The 18,986-nt window shown below is 56.0% G+C and overlaps 1 protein-coding gene across 4 annotated transcripts in view; it reads left to right on the forward strand.

The window, feature by feature from the left end:
- ADARB2 (adenosine deaminase RNA specific B2 (inactive)) overlaps positions 1 to 17,342 on the forward strand; it is a 217,963-nt gene extending 200,621 nt beyond the window's left edge. Inside the window, exons 5-10 of one of the 4 annotated variants that reach the window (XM_043480468.1) lie at positions 4,477 to 4,645; positions 5,860 to 6,011; positions 7,309 to 7,477; positions 10,135 to 10,316; positions 12,361 to 12,539; positions 12,955 to 17,342. In XM_043480468.1, the coding sequence (XP_043336403.1) occupies positions 4,477 to 4,645; positions 5,860 to 6,011; positions 7,309 to 7,477; positions 10,135 to 10,316; positions 12,361 to 12,539; positions 12,955 to 13,131 (1,028 nt within the window). In that variant the 3' untranslated portion in view covers positions 13,132 to 17,342. Of the gene's footprint in view, positions 1 to 4,476; positions 4,646 to 5,859; positions 6,016 to 7,308; positions 7,478 to 10,134; positions 10,317 to 12,360; positions 12,916 to 12,954 lie in introns of those variants that run through there. The other 3 variants (XM_043480469.1, XM_043480466.1, XM_043480467.1) reach the window with 3 other exon arrangements.
- The last annotated feature ends 1,644 nt before the right edge of the window (positions 17,343 to 18,986 follow it).

Genomic DNA, 18,986 nt, shown 5'->3' on the forward strand with positions numbered 1-18,986 from the left:
CTCTGCCATGAGTTTAAGGCTGAAACTGCTAAGAAGCATCTACACTCAGGATGCTATAAATTGCATGGTAGAGTCAGGTGACTTGCAGGAAGCTCACAGTTCTCGGTCCGGGGCGGGGACATCTCTGAGGAAAAAGCCTGTCCCCCTTTCGGGTCACATCCATCCTCAAGCCCCCCTCCCCCCGCCCACCTCTCAGACCATGTGACACTAAAGGTCGGTCCGAGCAGCTAGACCTCCTTAAACCACCTTGGGGGGTGGTCATGTGACCTCCAAGCCCTCGCACCTGAAGGGTGCACCAGTGCTGGAGTCTCTGCCTGCCAAACCAAGGGTCCCATACCACCCGCCTGGACCACTGTCTCAGCATCCATGCCATCTTCCTTCTGTCTCTAGAAACATCCTTAAAATGTGTAGGACAGAAACTGAATCTCCACATCTCCAGGAGCTTCTTGACCCGGGTCTCTTGCTCCTGGAAGGGTGAGCTGGGGTGTCTGAGCTCACGCTTGCTTGCCCTGGGTATTTTCCAGGGCTTTTCTCTGCTCTCTCGTCCAGTATCTCTGACTAGGAATGTCCTAACTGACATCTGTTTGCAGTGGTTGCCCCACCCCTGCCACGGGAGAGCAGGGTCTTTTTCACTTGAATGCTATGTAATTTCTTAAGACTGTGTAGGTGTGAGCCAGTCACCTTCCCTGACATATTTAAGTCATTTATTTTGTAATTCTTCCTGTATCATTTATTTGATAAATTCCTTCCTTCATTCACATTTTTGTCAAATTTTCAACATTCTCAGCTAACTCCCCGTCTTTCACCTTCCTGTTAATCTACCTTTTACTCTGTGTTCCTGGAATTTTGCAGGCAAGAATACTGGACTGGGTTGCTCTTCCCTTCTCCAGGGGATCTTCCTGGCCCAGGGATCGAATCTGGGTTTCCTATATTACAGGCAGATTCTTAACCATCTGAGCCACCAGGGAAGACTTGCTGTTAATCTACCTTTTACTCTATGTTCCTGGAAATTCCCTGTGTATGTGACAGCTCTTCCACTGCCCCATGTTCTAATTTTTACAAGCTATTGTCCGCAACTCCTGTCTCATCCTCTGGTTCCTGTTTTTTCAGAGGATGCACCTCTTATTTCACTGCCAGCCAGTCTCCTCAGGTTTCTCTGACTCACCAGCACATTACTGAGCCTGTCTCTAGTCCCTAATCACAGTGATTCCTCTGTGATCGGTGGCATCTTTCTTTAGTTTCCATTTTTCCCTTTTATCCTGGTTATGATTTCTGTCTGAACATCCACATTTGTGAGTAAAATATTGGTCCAGTCATCGTAGGCACGGCGCACAGATTTCCCACCTGAACAGAAATGCTGCCCACCCCACCCGCCCTGTTTCCCCCTACAGGCGCCTCCTTGAGCAGAGTGGGCAGGAGTTGGTCATCCACAAGGGACCACCTGAGGCCGAAGCTAGGAGATGAACCTCCTGCCAGGCGTCCCTCAACCCCACGCGTCCTCTCCAGGGGGGCAGCCCCTGAATTAAAATGGGACGCAGGCTCTGCCTGCCCTCAGCCCCACTCAGCATCATGCTTTCTCGGCGGTCAGTGCTAGAAGGCAGGCCCATTCCCACACCCTCCACTCCGCAAGTCCTGGCGATCAAGCCCCACCCCCAGCCACGCTCCCCCTGGAACCCCTCCTCCCTGCAGGGCTGGAAATGGAGGAGAATCAGAGCCTCTGGACCCAAATCTGGACCCTGTTCCTGTGAAGCCCGGGTCAAGCTCTGCTCTGACGGCGCCCACTCTCCCATGAAGAAGCAATTTCTGAGCTGCTGTTTGTCATGAGTCTCAGTTGATATGAAAATTGTAATTTTGATAGCATTTCACATACACCAATCAGTTGATTGCCCCAACCCGGAGAAGTGGGAATGGTGGGAGTCTTTATTATTGATTTGAAGAAGTACAGACACCAAGACCAAGAGGCCAGGTGACCCTTGCATCTGATGGGGGGAGGGGGTGTGCAGAGCTAAGATGCAGCCACAGGCTCCAGTCCTTCGTCCACATGGCCCCAGACACAACTCAATGCACGGTGCTGAAGATCTGTCCATGCAACTGCTTAGTTCTAAGGTTATGAAAGAGCCAAAAAAGAGGTTCCCTAGTGTATATTTTTAGAAGTTTACATTTAAACCTGTCTTTTGCCAGCCTGGCCTGCAAAAGTTAGAAGCTTTGGTTTTCACTCTTTCCCATTTAAGTTAACATGCAGCTTTAAACATATGTGAATGCCTGGGATTTATACCCGCCCTGAAAAAACACACCTCCTTGAAGTTGGGCAGTGGAGAGCACAGCCCAGGACAGCCCTGTCCAGAATGCCAGGCCCTCTGGGCAGCGGCCAGGCCTGTCTTCTCCGGGAAAATTGGAAGTGCTGATGAGCTCAGCATTGAAACTTTCAGAGTCATGAGATGTTAAGAGATGTAAGAGGTGCTTTGTTGTGTACATTTTGCTCAGGTGAGCGAGGAGGTGGAAAGTCAGGCCGGACTCTGGATCAAGAACTGGCACTTAAACATTGCTTTCCCATCGGCACTCGATAGATCCTAACAGATCAAATACAGTTGAGACTTCTTTTCATCGCCAGTAGCACAAGGGAACGTCCACCTTCACAGAGGCAGGATTCAAGGATTTTGTCCCCATATTCCCAAATGCTTTCTTTCCCTCTTTTCCCTGAGTGACTGGTGGTTGCTTCGATAGTAACATTAAAAGTGGGGTGTTTTATTTATGCCCAGGAGGATGCAGGGGGGATGAGTAGGAGCAAATGAACTGAACAGAAGCCCCGCGCTGCAGTGAAAGATGGTAAATAATGAACTGGATTCCAAGGAGTCAGTCATAATAACTGTTCAGTTGACGAAATATCTCCGTGGAGACACAGGGCACATTGAGATTCCAGGGGGTGGATACCTTGCAACAAGGAGTGTGATGGACAACTGATTTTAAATCTGGGGTTTAAACTGTTAGTTTAAACCACAAAATGCAGGATATATTTACCACGGACCCCACATAGCATGCGTGCTTACTTGTTTATGGTAAATGTCTCCCCTTAAAATGGAGCAAGAAAGACATGAGGACCACCCAGCCCACTCTTGGCTCACACACAGATGAACAGGAGTTTAGTCTAGAAGAATTAACCAGGTCCCACCAGGTCGGAGCTCAACCAGGTTATGGGCAGCAGCCCTGACCGTGGGCTACATCCCAGAAATGCCTGTGTCCACCTGCATCAGGAAGACAGCATGTGTCAGGAGTACATGAAGAAGGGAAGATGACTGAACCTGGGCCATGTTCTTCTGAGATAAGGCTCTCCCATCAAAACCATTCAGATGCTACATGTAGATGGTCATCAAGTCATAGCCCAGCATTCAATTGCCCCCAAAGATTTCATGGGGGGTGGGGGGAACCAACTCCCTATCTTCTCTGGAGGCAATAAAACTATCCCCATCTCTTTTCCAGTCTCTAAAATTACAATCTTTTTTTTTTTTTTTTTTAGTGGAAACATAGCACTAAATTTGTTAGTGAACAAATAACAAAAAACACTAACATCTAGTTTTTGTCTATGTGCCAGGGGTGGCTTTAGGGTGTTTAAACCATGTTATCTTATTCAACAAAATATTCCATGTTCTCCCTAATTATGACCATCAGTTGTCCACACTGGGCACAGCTGTTTATGAAAGAGGCAGCTGGAGGGAGGGAGGAGAGAAAGAAAAGGATAGAAGAAAGGAAGAAGTGTCAGGAAAGCCACGGAATTCATCAGCTCCAATTGCCCCCCACACCCACCAAGGCGGCTGCAGGTCCAAGGATGTTCTGAGGGGTCGGGACTAATTAAAGCGCAAATGAGAAGCTGGGTAAAGCTGTACCTTTGAAGAGCTTTTCATCTTCAGATACATGTACTGGGGGCAGGGAGTCATTCCAGGAGGAGCCCTTGGTACCAGCTAAATGGGGGCGTGGCTCTCAGGAAAGCCAGGACTCAGGATTTAACCTGGAAATCAGGGTCTCAGCTTTGCCGCAGGTCAGGTTGGCTCAGGGTGGTCTCACAGTCCTGTCTCCTGTTCCGCGGGGCTTTGTGACCCTGCCCCCATGCCCCGGGGTTTAGGGCTCTGGACCCCCATCAGCAGGAGCTGCTTTCCTTACTTACATAACAATATCCCTCAGAGATCCCCTTGGACCCGCAAGCTTGGCTAGGAAGCAGCTTGCTCGGCCCTGGATGGGACCAGAGGGGACACGTGGGCATCAGGCCCACCCTCAGGGCGTCTTCCAGCTAGGGGGTGATCCCCGGCCCATGGGGATCACCTGGGTGATCCCCAGCACCTTCCGCTGGCTGGCTGACTGGCTATTTATAGATAAACTTGAGGCTCAGGTTGGGGGGAGGGGTGGAAGCAGAGGGGGAGAGCAGACTCAGTTCCCACGGGGAGGGCAGCGGCCATGGGCTCTGATGCCTTTTCTGTCCCCCAGGCCTGGATACCAGGCAAGCCCAGGTCGTCGTCCTGTCCTCGGGGACAAAGTGCATCAGCGGCGAGCACATCAACGACCAGGGGCTGGTGGTCAACGACTGCCACGCAGAGATCCTGGCCAGGCGGGCGCTGGTCCACTTCCTATACGCACAGCTGGAGCTGCACCTGAGGTGAGCATGAGGCCTGCACCTGTGTCCCTCTGTCCTGGCGTCCCCTCTGTCCTGGCCTCCCCTTGGTCCTGGCCAGCCCAGCACCTGCCAGCGGTCGTCCCAGGGGCGTCTCCCTTGAGACCCCTAGGCAGGGGCAGACTCTCGGTGGCCCCGAGCACAGCGGGCATCTTGGCCAGGTCTGCTGTCCCCCACACCCTCTAACACAGGGTCCCAGCAGTCACACAGAGGGGGGACAGACCCAGGGTGCTGAGCAAACGCACGGGGAACGAGGCCTTCATACACTCTGGGAAGTTTTATCCGAGCCCCTGATGTGCAGCTTCTCCTCAGTTCCAGGCCCGCGGTGGATCAGCCAGGGCTAACCATGGGGAAGAGAGCTGGAGATCTCACCTAACGTGGGGAGGGTCTCTGTCCTGAGTATCCAGGTCAGAAATGTTTCCAAACACCTCTGACTCTGGGTGTGTCACCATGGCCCGGGCCTGGCTGTGCGCTGGCTCCCAGCTGCAGGCCCGGGAGGGGAGCGGGGGATGAGGACACTCGGACCCCTGCCCTTGGGGGTTGTGGGGAGGGGACCAGCAATGGCTGCAGAAAGCCAGGGCTGCGCGTTTACCCCAAGGTTCTGGGGATCTGTGGCTGGGGGCCTGGCGCAGAGTCGGGAGGCAGAGAGGCTGGTGGGACACCTCAGGGGTTCCCAGGCTCCACCTGTGTGAGGAATCCATCAGCAACAGGGCAGGAGGTGTGAAACAGCTGGACCTCGAGGAAGGGGGTAGTGACCGGCAGGACAGGGAGTGTGGGCGGGGCCACAGCCGGGCTCCTGCATGCAGCGGGGGGCTCCTTCGTGCAGCGAGGCTCCTCCACCCGGAGGGGAGCTCCTCCGTGCGGGGGGCGGGGGGTGTTCCTCCGTGCAGGGGGGCTCCTCTGTGCAGCGGGGCTCCTCTGTGCAGGCAGCCAGAGGGGCCCTGAAGAGGGCACGGCCGGAGGGGTCCACGCGCTGAGTTCCTGGGGGCCGCGTCCCTCTGTCCCCATGATCTGACTCAGGCTCCATGATCCCCGGCACAGACACATGATCGGGGTCACGGCCCCGAGGAGGCAGCGGCGGGGAGGACGGTGGGGACCAGACCCCAGGGGCTCCATGCGCGGTGTGCGGGTACGTTATGAGCCAAGCCTGGGGGGCCCAGCCCGGGGCCGTGGCTGAACGCCCTCCCGTCTGTCTGCAGCAAGCGGCGCGAGGACAGCGAGCGCTCCATCTTCGAGCGGCTGAAGGAGGGCGGCTTCCGGCTGCGAGACGGCGTCCTGTTTCACCTGTACCTGAGCGCCTCGCCCTGCGGAGACGCGCGCCTGCACTCACCCCACGAGCGCGCGGCCGAGCGTGAGTAAGCGGGCTCCATCACCAGCATCACCAGCATCATCACTGTCACCTGAGTCCTAGTGCCATGTAAAACAACAAAGAAGAGATTCAGGCAGTACCCACGGGAAAGCCGGGCATCCCTTGGATGTGCCACTGCCAGGTTCAGCCTCTCAGTTTGTTTCTCCCTTCCAAAGAAGACTCAGAGGCCAGTCCAAACTGGACCTCATATTGCCAAGGACCTGGTTGGTAGCACGGCCAGTCACAACCTGAAACCTCTCCAAGTAGTGCAATGACTTTCTTCCCGAGAGATGGCCTCTGGGTGTTATGAATACATAGGAAAGGAACTTCAGTTCTTAGAAACCATGAGAACATATGCCAGGAATTATCTGAGATCTGTAAGAGAAGGTGCCCATGTAAACTCAAATGTCATTTATTGTTTGGTACCTTCAGTGAGGTATGCAAAAGAGTAATGCATTTTCACGAATTCTAAAACTTCTATAGAAACCTTGTAAAGAAGGCATCTACTGTCCATCCATGTCATCGTGTGTGTATCAGTGCTGATATCACTATGATATTTCACATATAATTTGCATGCAAAGCAGTTAAGCATTTCTATAATACAATATAATGCAGACTAAGTGTGCAGAAATATTTAAAAAAGACAAAGTAGTAAAGTTAATCTGTCTTGTTCAAGCTAGTGCTTCATGTAACAGTGGTGTGTGTGGGTGTGGGGGCTCTGGAGAGGAAAGATGGGGAACAAGGTAGTACCCTACCTGCTGTCGTCACTTCTGGGTGTAGAGACCCTTCCCCCACCGGACCCTTGGGAGCGGCTCTGGGCTCCCAGGTCCCATCTCAGTCCCTCAGTACCTAGGAGAGAAGTACCCGCAATGTCCCCATTTTTAGATGAAATAACCATCACAGTGGTCTGAAGTAGCTTTTCCAAGGCTACACAGCTGGGAGACCATAGAGCCAGGACTCGGATTTAGACTGGGTTTGCAGCCCGCTGCCTGGGACCTAAGTGTGGTTTCTGAATGGCCACAAAGGGTGAAAAGAACCTCTCAAGAGGCGAGAAGGAGCCCAGACATCGACGCTGTACACGCGGCTCCTCCTCTGGCCCGCCTGTGCTCAGTGTTCAGAGGCCAGATGGCTGCAGAGCCTCTGATGGTCAGTGTCCAAACTGTGGTGTGACTCCAGCTGAGCTGGACCAGGGCGGAGTCGTGTCCCAGCTCCTCCGCGTCTACATGAGGCCGTCCCACCCAGAGTTTCTGCCCAGTACCCCCCACACACACCCCTGTCTTACGCGGCTCTCATCTCCTAGTAAGCAGCAGCAAGCACCTGGCCAGGAAGTTCCGGGGGCACCTGCGCACGAAGATCGAGTCGGGGGAGGGGACGGTGCCTGTGCGCGGCCCGGGCACAGTGCAGACCTGGGATGGCGTCCTGCTGGGCGAGCAGCTGGTCACCATGTCCTGCACAGACAAGATCGCCAGGTAACAGCCCCTCTCCTCATGCGAGAGCCGCCCTGGTGTGGGGAGTGGGACGAGGGCTGTGGTCCCGGAGGGGGGCCTAGTCTGGTACTGAGGTGCACCGTGCAGTCCCGGACTCTGCCCACATCCCCCACCTCCCTGGAGAGTCAGGCAGAGCTGTCAGAGGGGCAGCTGGGGCTCAGAGAGGCAGATACCCAGGGATCTGGGGAGCCGGGCAGCGGGGACCCCAGGCCCTGACCCTGCACGCAGAGGTGGCCCAGGTACACCCGGTGCCCCTGTGGCTTCCTGGGCTACACGGCAGGTAAAACCTGAGCCCGTGTAAACAGGGATCTGGAATCTTGAGGAAAATGACCAACAGGCTGCAGGAGAAACAGGGCTGCTTACTGCCCTGGAGGGACTGACCACCCTGGCCCAACCACATAAACCAAAGCACTGATTTCTGCAGCAAAGAGAAGCACCTGTGGCATCAGCTGGCTCCTCTGTCAGAAGAAAATGCGCCCTCCCCTGTGATGTTCTCATCCCTCATCAAGAGAGAAAAGCAGCTGTTTCCAGCATGAGGGAGTCCTCCTGCTACCCCAAGAGGGCTGGGCCTCTGACTGACCCCTAGAAAGTGAAGTGGACAGATGATGCAGAATTGAAGATTCACCATCTCTAGGACCTCAAACATCAGGGGATAGAGAGTGAAACTCGCTACGAGGCCAGCGTGGCGTGGGGCATCAACAGTTCCCACGGACATGGCCGGTCTTTCTGGCCTGGCTGTAAGAAGCGATCCGAACCCTCCATCACAGGCGAATGCTGAAATGCCACTCCTGAAATGGCGGGGAATGGGTTTTGGGGGTCTTAGCTCTTGTCTCTCAGAGTCCAGAGGCTTATAAAAGTCTAAATCTTCTGGAACTAATGTTCCTTTAGATATCGTTTCTAATTTTAAACACCTGAACTTGATTATCGATTGCAATGTGTCTTTAAATGAACAGATTAAAACTTTCTCCATAAAAATGGACTGCAAATAATTACAGCTGCTGTCCAGGGACTCCTGCACTGAGATCTCAGGCCAAGGGGGTCCCTCCCTCTGAGTGTGGGCAGGGCAGTCTGGGCTAGGGCCACCAGGGCAGTCCCATGGGTCCTCCAGGCACAGAGAGTGCGTCCCTCATTAAAGAGGCCAGCTTCTTCCCAGGATCGCCCCCTCAGATATCGTTGGCATCTCAGTGACCAACAGACAGACACAAATGTATTTCTTTAGGATTATCTACACTGAAATCAGATCTGCAACTTTCTTCTCTGTCAACACTATGGTGATATCACTATTTGGACTAGAGGAAAAGTATTCTCCCATTCCCTCCAGAAAACTGAAAACTCTCCAGTTTGTGTTCAGGGTGACTTTGGCTTTATCGATGGCGTTGGCCGGACAAGTTAAACTCCCATAGCCAGGCCAGGAGAAGGCTGATCGTCTCTGCTGCGAAGGTGATTACGAGGAAGCCAGATACAGAATTTGTTTGTCTTTAGACAATCCCACAGCCAGAGCCATTCAGATACAGTTTTGTTCCAAGCCAGTCCACGGATGGCTCTGGAATGCTGACCTCATCGTTTGAGAAAGGGCTTTGTTATCCATGGGGATGTCCACTCCCCGGCATCTCATGCCTCCAGCAATGTCCTCTCCTTCACACCTTTCGGACGCCTCCTCTCTGGGAAAATCACCCACCAAACTCCAAGGACAGGCCTCCACTCCTTTCAGGGAGACAGGATGTGACTCACAGAAATGACCACAATCATTTTTTTAAGTGAAGTTATGCAAATCTGATAGGCTAAAGTAAACGTTTCATAAAACCAATGACTGTTTAAATTGTGGGACTAAACTGTTTGTGTGTAAATATTACCTTTTATATTCCACTTGAGTTTTATGTGGGTGAGCACATTACTTTAATGACCCGCACTTACAGAGGGGGGGACGCGCCTCCATCCTCGCCAGCCAGATGGCTGCCTTTTCTTGCATGAGATTAAAAGATGTTTCTCATTCACCTCGATGCTTCTGAGGCAAATTAATATCGCCAGCTAAATTGCTTGTGTTTTTGGAATAAAATTTAAAGAGAACTTTTTAAGGCAATTGGTGTCACAGGTTCGTGGAGCAGACTGCTCTCCAGGTAGGCCTGCTGGTTTGAGCGTTCGGTAATTAATGGAAAGAATTCCGTGTTAATTGACTGCTTCGGGAAAGGGAAATATAATGACTCCTTATTAATCATGAAAGGAAATGTGCGGCGTGGAGGCCCCACAATAATCGCTCTAACCGTAGAGAAATGTTAATTAATGAAAAGAACAATGATGTAAGAAATTAGCTGCGTGATGCTTATGCGGCGAATGGAGGGTGGATTTTAAGCACATTATTTAGAATGGAAACCACAGAATCCTGCCTTAAATAACACATACGCGGAACCTGTTCTGCCCAAATTTGGGGGAAAGTCTGACAAGGGCCCTGTCACCTTTGCTGGCAGAAGCCGACACGCACCCAGAGCAGCTTTCATTTTGGAGCCGCATGCTCTGCTCCGGGCCCCTGAAGTCAAAGCAGCCCAGAGCCCAACAAACTCGTTGGGTCACCGGAGCAGGCCCCGCCCACTGCCAGGTCACCCGGGCCGGGCACCCAGGACCTGACCCCCATCTCCCCCCAGGTGGAATGTGCTGGGCCTGCAGGGCGCGCTGCTCTGCCACTTCATCGAGCCCGTGTACCTGCACAGCATTGTGGTGGGCAGCCTGCGCCACACCGGCCACCTCTCCCGTGTCATGAGCCACCGGACCCAGGACGTCGGCCAGCTGCCTGCCTCCTACCGGCACAACCGGCCCCTGCTCAGTGGTAAGGAGGCCATCCTCAGACGCACACCCCTGTGTCCAGTCCCGGGCCCCAGGGCAGGCTTTCCAAGTCGGGCCCACGCCGCTTAAGACCCAGTGCCTGGTACCTGAAAGACCAGACGGGCGGATGAAGGTGCCGGTGATGGTCCAGGGTGGACTCCCCACACACGCGGTGTTACTGTCAGGGCCGTGTCTGCAGGGCCATGGAAGTACAAGCAATGAGCATGCATGTTCAACGGGGGAGGGGACCCAGGGCCGCAGTCCACCCTGACCTGATCCAGGAGCAAGTTTCTGAATGTCCCCCCAGCACCCCCACCCTGGGAGGGGGCACAGCCCAGGGTCCTGAGGACCAGGAGTCACATGGCCATGCCCTGGCAGCTGCCTAGCTCTGGGCTCAGCGGGGGTGACCCTCCACCCCGAGGAGCCTGTCCTGACCGGCGGCCCCGGGGAGGTAGAAGAGGGGCGTTTCTGTGCTCCCCGTGCTCCTCCCCTGCAGGGGTGCTGGGTGGACGCATGTTGATCCACAGGGACCAGCTAGTCTAGGGCTTAGGTTTGGATGAGATCCTCAGAAAGAGGAGAGAGAGACAGTGGAGAGCTGTGGTTAGAGTCAGCCTAGGAATGCCTGGGACCCTGAAATTGTTCACTTAGGAGCCGAGGGGCACTGGTGGTGCCCGCGGGGTGGCGGTGAAAACAGAAGGCGCTAAGCTGTGAGGGCTCCCGCAGGCCAGGCCAGCTCCCCAGAGGAGGCACCTCCCACCCCCAGTCCCCTAGCCCGACGGTGGTCCCCGGCCAAGGACAGCATCTCAGACCCCAGAGCTCAGACAGGGCAGGAGAGCATCGGGGCTGGGACTGTCTGGTACTCAGAGACCCAGGCTTCTTACGCTCAAGACCCTGTTCCTAAAACCTGCAACCCTCTGCCAGAATCAGGGACCCCCCTCAGATGGCAGGGGTCCCCAGGGCCAGAGAGGGGCCTCAGCAAACTGCAGGGAGGCCATGGGACAGGGGTCGCAGGGGCTGTCTAGGACCACAGCCCAGCTTTCCTCGCTGTGACCTTGGGCTGACCTGTGGTGGATGGGGTCCCCTCACACGCCTCCCCACCATGAACAGTGCCTGCAAGTCTGACCCGAAGCTGTACACAGGGGTTCCCAGGCCTGAGCCCAGGCAGATGATGGCCACAAACAACCTGGGGGTGGCTCTCCTGGGGGGTGGGCACCCACAGGGGCTGGGTCTGCAGTGCAGTGACTTCCAGCACCAGACGCTGCTGCCCTGGGAACTAAGAGGTCCCATCCACTGTCCAGCCATCCAGCCATCTGCTCGGGAGCCAGAGGCTGCAAAGGAGCAACATGTGGACAGGAGGGGTGCCCCGTGGCTGGATCCGGGTGTTGGGAGGGCCAAGGGGGCGGGGGTGGGGAGGGGCTGGGCTGAACAACCTGCAGCATCAGGACCATGAACACGAGGCCCAGGGCGTCCTCTGCCCACTCCTGTATGACGCCAGCAGGACCCGGGGACTGGCCATGTTGGCTGCACACAGAGTGGAACAGCATGGAGGGCACATGGCTGAGGGCCCAGGGTCAGCGCCCCTCCTCGAGGCCACCGTCCTCTGTGGTTTAGAATCCACAGCAGCCCCTGGGCTTAGAAGGAACCAGTTTAATGCTCTGCTGTCCTGAAATGCAAACACGGGCCGGTTTCCAGTCCACACTGGGCCCTGGTCACCTCGCCTTGCCAGTGGCCCTGCACCCTCAAGCCTCGCTTCTTTTCACTCCATCTTGTGTCCATGACCCTGGCATCCACCCCATGGGAAGCTGGCATGCAGCAGGCACCCCATGAACACATGTTCTCAGGCGGCCTTCCCATGACTCCATCCATTCCCCAGTCCACAGGACAAACATCCAGAGAGGAGAGGTATGGGCTGTGTCCTCATTGGACAGCCTTGCCTTCAATGCCCTGAGTGCACCCGAGCCCTGTAACAGCGGCCGTCTGCCCCTCCCTCAGCCCCAGTCCCCACTGGGCAGGCAGCGCTCAACCTGGCACCTGGTCTCTCTTGGCAGGAGTGAGTCAGGCGGAAGCGCGAGAGCCCGGGAAGGCGCCCCACTTCAGCGTGAACTGGGTGGTGGGCACGGCGGACGTGGAGGTCATCGATGCCACCACTGGGAGGCGGAGCTGTGGCCGCTCATCCCGGCTCTGCAAGCACAGGCTCTCGGCGCGGTGGGCGCGGCTCTACGGCAAGGTGGGGGCCGCTCCCTCCCAGCGTCTGAGGGCGGGGGGTGGCGGGGGGCACAGGTGGGGCCAGGTGACCGCGAACACGCCAACTGGTCCCCCGGGGACCCCGGATGTGACCCCTCCAAGCAGGTCCCCCACCCGCAGCAGGCTTGTCCTGTGGCCCCAGAAACAGATGGAAAGGGATTCAGTGGTGAACGGCTGTGGCCGGCCCAGCCTATGAAAAGTCCACGGGGACTTCAGAGTCAATGTGCTTCCGGTTCAGACAGAAGGAGACAGATGCTCCAAGGTTAGGTCCCCCCAATTACATGGCAGTGAGTATCAGGGCTGCGGACTGGCCAGCGAGCAGCTGGAGCCCCCACCATGGCCCCCACTGGCCAGACCGCTCCCGGCGGGCTCACGGCCCCTCTCACTCTGTTCCACAGCTGAGCACCCGGATCCCACGGCACGGGGACACGCCGTCCATGTACTGTGAGGCCAAGCTGGGGGCGCGCACCTACCAGGCCGTCAAACAGCAGCTGTGCAGAGCATTCCAGAAGGCTGGCCTAGGCACATGGGTGAGGAAGCCGCCCGAGCAAGACCAGTTCCTGCTAGCGCTGTGAGGCTGGTGGGGCACGCTGCGTGTGGCGGGTGCCCCCACGGTGCTGACCCGCACCAAGCGTTCGCTTTCCTCTGGTGTTCCAGAAACACGCGTGTCCAAGCTCGGGCGAGCAATTCGCCTTGAGTTAGGGGCGGGGTGCTTCTCTGACGGCCACTCCCAGGAGGCCAGGACTGAGGTTGCCCACCACACCCCGCTTCCAGCACATATGGCCCTGTCTCCCTCCCCCGTGTGTCCAAGGGAGCTTCCATTCGGGCCAGAGGTGCCAAGTGCTGCCTTGAAAAGTGCCGAGGTGCAGCTGGTGAGAAGCAGCCAGGCCCACCCGGCACCCCCGCCCCGCCGCGCACCTCCCAACCGAGAGGCTCCCACGAGCACAGCATGTGGGACTTCAGGGTAAGCCACGAGCGAAGAGAAAAGCCATGGGCTCCTCCCCAAAGAAGCCAGAAAGCACGAGCTGTCGCGTTCATCGGTTTCAGTTTTTATTCCACTTCCTTTCAAAAGGACTCGAGGTGCATGATATTAAGGAGCCCCAAAACAGGACCAGAGAGTGAACCATTCTCACAGAGCAAAGGGTCAGTTCCCAAGGCACCGGGGCCACAATCAAGGGCCTGAGGAGCCCACCTGCCAACATCCGATGACAAGGGCCCCATACCCCACACCATCGCTCCCACGGCTGCGTTCCTGGAGGATGACGACTCAACAGCACAGACAAGGTCTGAGCCACTTGGGGTCGTCTTGTCCCAGACTGAGTCCTGCCCTTGTGACTGAGCTTTATTAGAAAGCAAGCCCAGAGCACACAGAACCTGTGGGATCTCGGTCTCCGATCTTGGCTCTCCAATCTCCATCCTGAATGACAAAACCTTCACTCAAGCAGCTGCAGCAGCGCAGCAGGTAGGGTCCTGCCACTTCTGGGTCCCCTGCCCTGCGTACCCAGGGTGCCCGGGATCGAGGGGGCAGCAACCCGAGCCTGCTCCATGCAGTGGGGAGACACCCAGGACACCCTCAGCCCATTGTACGCCTCTCACCACAGAAGGCTCATGTCTGGCTCCATCATGCTGGTCAACCGACCCCTCGTTCCTCCAGTTAAAATATCTGGCATTCATGGTGCAAAATAGAAACAGCAAGGCTCCATAGCAGCCCGGGCTCCTCACTTAACCTGAGAAATGCAGGCACAGCGTTGGACTCACAGATCCCACAACAACAGGACAAAAGCGAAACAAAGAGAGCTGCTGGTATTTGTCACAAGTCTGGAAGGAGACGCTTCTCCTAGGATTTAATATAAAGTCAAACTCAGCACTCAAGTTCTTTGACAAGAGAAGACTGGCACGGCAGTGGACAACTTTTCCAAGATAAAGTTTCAAGAGAGATGAAAACGTTCTTGCAAACAGGTGACTCACAGTGATATTTCATAAGAACTGAGGAAAGACAATAAAATCTTAATTCTTACACAGCCAGGGTCAAGGCCAGTTGATGTAAGTCTCTGATCCTCCCACGTCTCACCGGACGAAGCTCAGACAGCCAGAGGCCTCAGGCCGGTTGTGACTCTGACTCTGGAGCCCGAGTCAGAGCTCTGCTCTCAAGGCTGGAGGCACAGCCCATCCTGGCTCCGAGCAGAATCCCAGCTCGTGGCGCCCTGAGCTGATCCTCGGGGATGCCGTCTGCGCTTCATACAAAGGAGCTCCCAGCACAGGGAGCAGATGACAGGGACAATGCAGGGGATGACCCACAAACGAGGCGGGGGCGCCGCCCAAAGTACCTGCTTAGGGGCTCAGAAGGCGCCCACCCACCCGTCACGAGCCTCCCCCAGGACCTGGGTCAGGGCTGCATGTTCACGTTCGTCTGAGGCACTGGGTCTCCACAAACCACCCCAACTGATATGTAAACAGCTGCTCCTGAAGGAGGTGGTGCCTGACACCCAGTGCGCGTGAGCACCAGCCTGGGGCCAGTCTGTTGGGTCAGGAGGGCGCCTCTAGGCGGGAGAGGTGGACGAGGAGTCTGCAGGGCCCACCTGCAGCAAGACAAGGGTCCGAGGGCAGCGGGAAGCCAGGCTCAGGGCCTGGCACTTTGCCATGAGTGAGCAGGAAACGAGAAATGGCCCCGGGGTTCCCGGCACAGGAGGGCAAGTGGGGGCAGGAGCTGGAACGACTGGAAGCTCGAGGAGGGTCCTGGGGTGGTGGGAGGGCCCAGCTCAGGTCATCCCGGAGCCCAGAGGTATCTCTCCCTCAGGTCCAGGCCCCGGGAGCCTGGCCCTGTTTAGGCAGGTCCACCTGCACATTTTAATTGGAAAAACCTGGGGAAGTTGAGTCAAGCAGAGCCTGACACCTCCTGGACCCCACCTGTGGTCTCTGTGAGAAGAAAACTTGAGTTTCCCTGAAAGCAGGACAGAGCCAATGAAAAGGCCCACCATCTACTGCCTGCAGAACCTGCGGGAGCACCATCTGTGCCTCCGCACTCACACCTGCCCTGCTGGGTCCCATCCGCCCGCCCCATCACATCCACCTCCCTCCCCAGTGCACACGGCTCCATGGGGGAAGGCCTGGGGCTCCCTGTGCAGAGCATCTTGGTGGGACCCACCCGCAGAGTCGGGAGTGGGCAGCAGGTCGCACATGTGACAGCGAGTTGCTCGATTCGAGATTTGTGTTCTGTTTTCACCAAGCAAAGGATGTGCAGGTCTATTACTGTTGTTGACTTTTGCTCCTCTCTGAATCTTCATGTCTGGAGGCTATGGTGTCTTAACATCCACTGTTCCTCAGAACCATCAACGAGCTTTTCAAGCAGGCGCAGCTCATATTTTCCCACATGATTCCTTTTCCACAGTATTCTGTTCTTACCGGTAAAGTTAAATGCGTTCTTTTTTTTTTTTTCCAGTATAATGTTTATCATGTCTGGAGAGCCATAAATAGTAAATACAAGGTATATCAATGCCCAGAATAGAATAGTTAGAGTATTTTGATGAAATCCTATTTTTAGATTAAAAATTTCAAGATGTGTCTATAGTATCTTGTTTAAAGAAATTAAAAAGACATTTGAAACTTAGACGTTTTTAATTTAGAGAAACTTCTATACCCATTTTTTAAGAAGCCATTCCAATGAAATCATCTAATTGGCCCCAAAATACAACAAATAGCACTTTCTGATGAGACCAAAGGGAAGTCAGGAAAGCCTGTTTATGGACCACCCCTCAGCAGCCAGGTGAGCCTGAGCTCCTCCCCATCGTCCCACATACTCCATGGCCCCGCATGGAGTCCCTGCAGGGGGTGGGCAGTGGGGAGGAAGCTCTGACTTGGGAGGGCCCCTGGGGCCCCCTTCCCACCCTCTGCCGTGTCCTGACTCACCCCCAGCTGCAGCACTGCGGGTTTTGGGAACTCGGGATGCTCCAGCTCCTGCTAAGATCCCCCCACAGACTGAATCAGATCAAATGAAGGGTGCAGGTGCGGGTGGGGGAGGCAGAAACAAGAGGCAGATGCAGCTGCTGCCTCCGGCTGCCTCTTCTTTCCCACGTTCTCTCCCTCCTCAACCTCCCCCCTTTCTCTTGCCTGACCCCCCATCCTGTTACCACTGAGCGTCAGGTCTCAGGTGCGTGTCTGCCCTGAACCCCACTTCATTGACTGTTTCAGGTCTTTGCTCAGGACTAGGCAGCCCCTGGAGTGTTCCCGTGATTTCGTGTTCAGTCCCTTCAGGCCCCTGGAGCCTGTTCACCAAAAGGGACACTGACATCACAGCTCTGAACATGTAGACCAAATCGTATCACTGCTGCAGGGATGTGTGGGCAGCACCGGCCCTGGAGAAAGAAACACTTGGTTCTCAACTCATGTGAGAAAGGAAGCCGGGGGAGAAATACCCTCCAAAGACAAACAACCTGGACTCTAGGGCCTCCTGTCACACAGGCACTAGGTTTCTACCACTCTGCAGTACATGCATCAGTAAAAAAGGAAAAACACTTTCCCAGCAGTGCCCAGTTAATTTTCAGCATTTTTTAAGCAAAATGAACTTAATAAATAGTAATTCTTAAGTGAAAGTATGTACATGAAAGCATGACTGAATGGCAATATTGTAACGATCGATGTACATTTGTAATATTTGTAAAAAAAAAAATCCGAAACCTTAAAATATGAATTTACATATGTTAATTTGCCTCTGAGTTCTGTAAATTGCACTTCAGTGAAATCTGATAAGTGAATGTTTCTGTTAAGTGAATAAAAACATTAAGCACAATTGTGCTTTCCTGGGGTGTTGGGCCTTTCTCATCAGGCAGAGTTCTAGGGACTCAGAGTCCACAGAAGGTCTGCCCCCACGAAGAAATGGCAGGATCAGCTTCTGAACCTTCATCTTCTTACAGGAGTGCATCTGAGATCAGGCCTCGGGCAGAGGGTGTGAGCGCCCCCAGCCTGGAGGGGAGCCCAAGGTGAAAAGGACAACAGATGCCCCCTGGTGGCCAGAGGCGGGGGACAAGGACTCGGCCAGACAGGCACTCCAGGGGGACAAGGACTCCAGGGACACGGACTTGGGAGACAGGGACTCGGGGACAGGGACTCGGGGGACAGAGTCTCGGGGGAGGGACTTGGGAGACAGGGACTCGGCGGACAGGGACTCGGGGACAGGGACTCGGGGGACAGGGACTCGGGGGACAGAGTCTCGGGGGAGGGACACGGGAGACAGGGACTTGGGGACAGGGACTTGGGGGACAGGGACTCGGGAGACAGGGACTCGGGGACAGGGTCTCAGGGAACAGGGACTCGGGGGGGACAGGGACTCCGGGGACAGGGACTCAGGGGAGGGCAGGGACTCGGGGGAGGGACTCAGGGGCAGGGACTCAGGGACAGGGACTCGGGGGACAGAGACTCGGGGGACAGAGACTCGGGGGAGGGCAGGGACTCGGGGGAGGGACTCAGGGACAGGGACTCGGGGACAAGGACTCAGGGACAAGGACTCCAGGGGGACAGGGACTCGGGGGACAGGGATTCGGGGACAGGGACTCCGGGGGGACAAGGACGCAGGGGACAGGGACTCGGGGGAGGGACTCGGGGGAGGGCAGGGACTTGGGGGAGGGACTCAGGGACAGGGACCTGGGGGACAGGGACTCCGGGTGAGGTGAACGGGCTGAGTGCAGGCAACGTGTGACCATCCTGCTGTCACAGGTGGGGCCACGAGTGTGTCCGCGCAGGCAGGTGACTCAGGCTGTCCCCCAGGCCTCACAGACGAAGTCCATCAGGAGTGGCCCTCCCCCCAGGGCCACTCCAGCTGGAGCTGGAGCTGGGGGGACCACACCCGCCCGCAGGAGACTCATGGCACCTGGCGGCCAGCAGGTCAGCTCAGGGTCCTTCCTCCCAGGACAGCGGCCTGGTGAGAGTTAGCCTGTGGTCTGATCACAAGGTCACCCGAACTCTGTGTGGGGCCTCCTCAGACCCAACTTCACCCAAGTTCATGGGACAGGACAGTGACCACATAACCGGCCAGTCGCCCCACAGGGAGCGGGGCACCCGGGCGGGAGGGTTGCTCAAGATGAGCAAGCACTGTGAACCCTCAGGGAGACAGGTCCTGGACACAAGGGGAGGAGAAGCCTCCTCAATTCCCTTGCACAGTTGGAGAACCCCTCTCGCCAAGCAGCGGCTGCTTCCGGTCCCCACGGGCTCCCACCTGCAGGGAGCAGGGACTGCGTGAGGCCAAGGCAGCCCCTCTAAAGGCCAAGGACGCAGGGGCAGACCAAGGCTGACCTCTGGCCTTGAGTGCCCTGGGCTGGGGCTGAGCCGGACACACCGTCAGGGACCTCAGCCCCCCTCAGCCACTCTCCCCCCAGACCCAGCCTCTGGGCCTCAGGCTCTGCTTCTGCCAGTGTTGGGGTCCCTGCATAGAGAAGCG

Source organism: Cervus canadensis, chromosome 10 (assembly GCF_019320065.1).
Source record: "Cervus canadensis isolate Bull #8, Minnesota chromosome 10, ASM1932006v1, whole genome shotgun sequence".
NCBI classification, from domain to species: domain Eukaryota; kingdom Metazoa; phylum Chordata; class Mammalia; order Artiodactyla; family Cervidae; genus Cervus; species Cervus canadensis.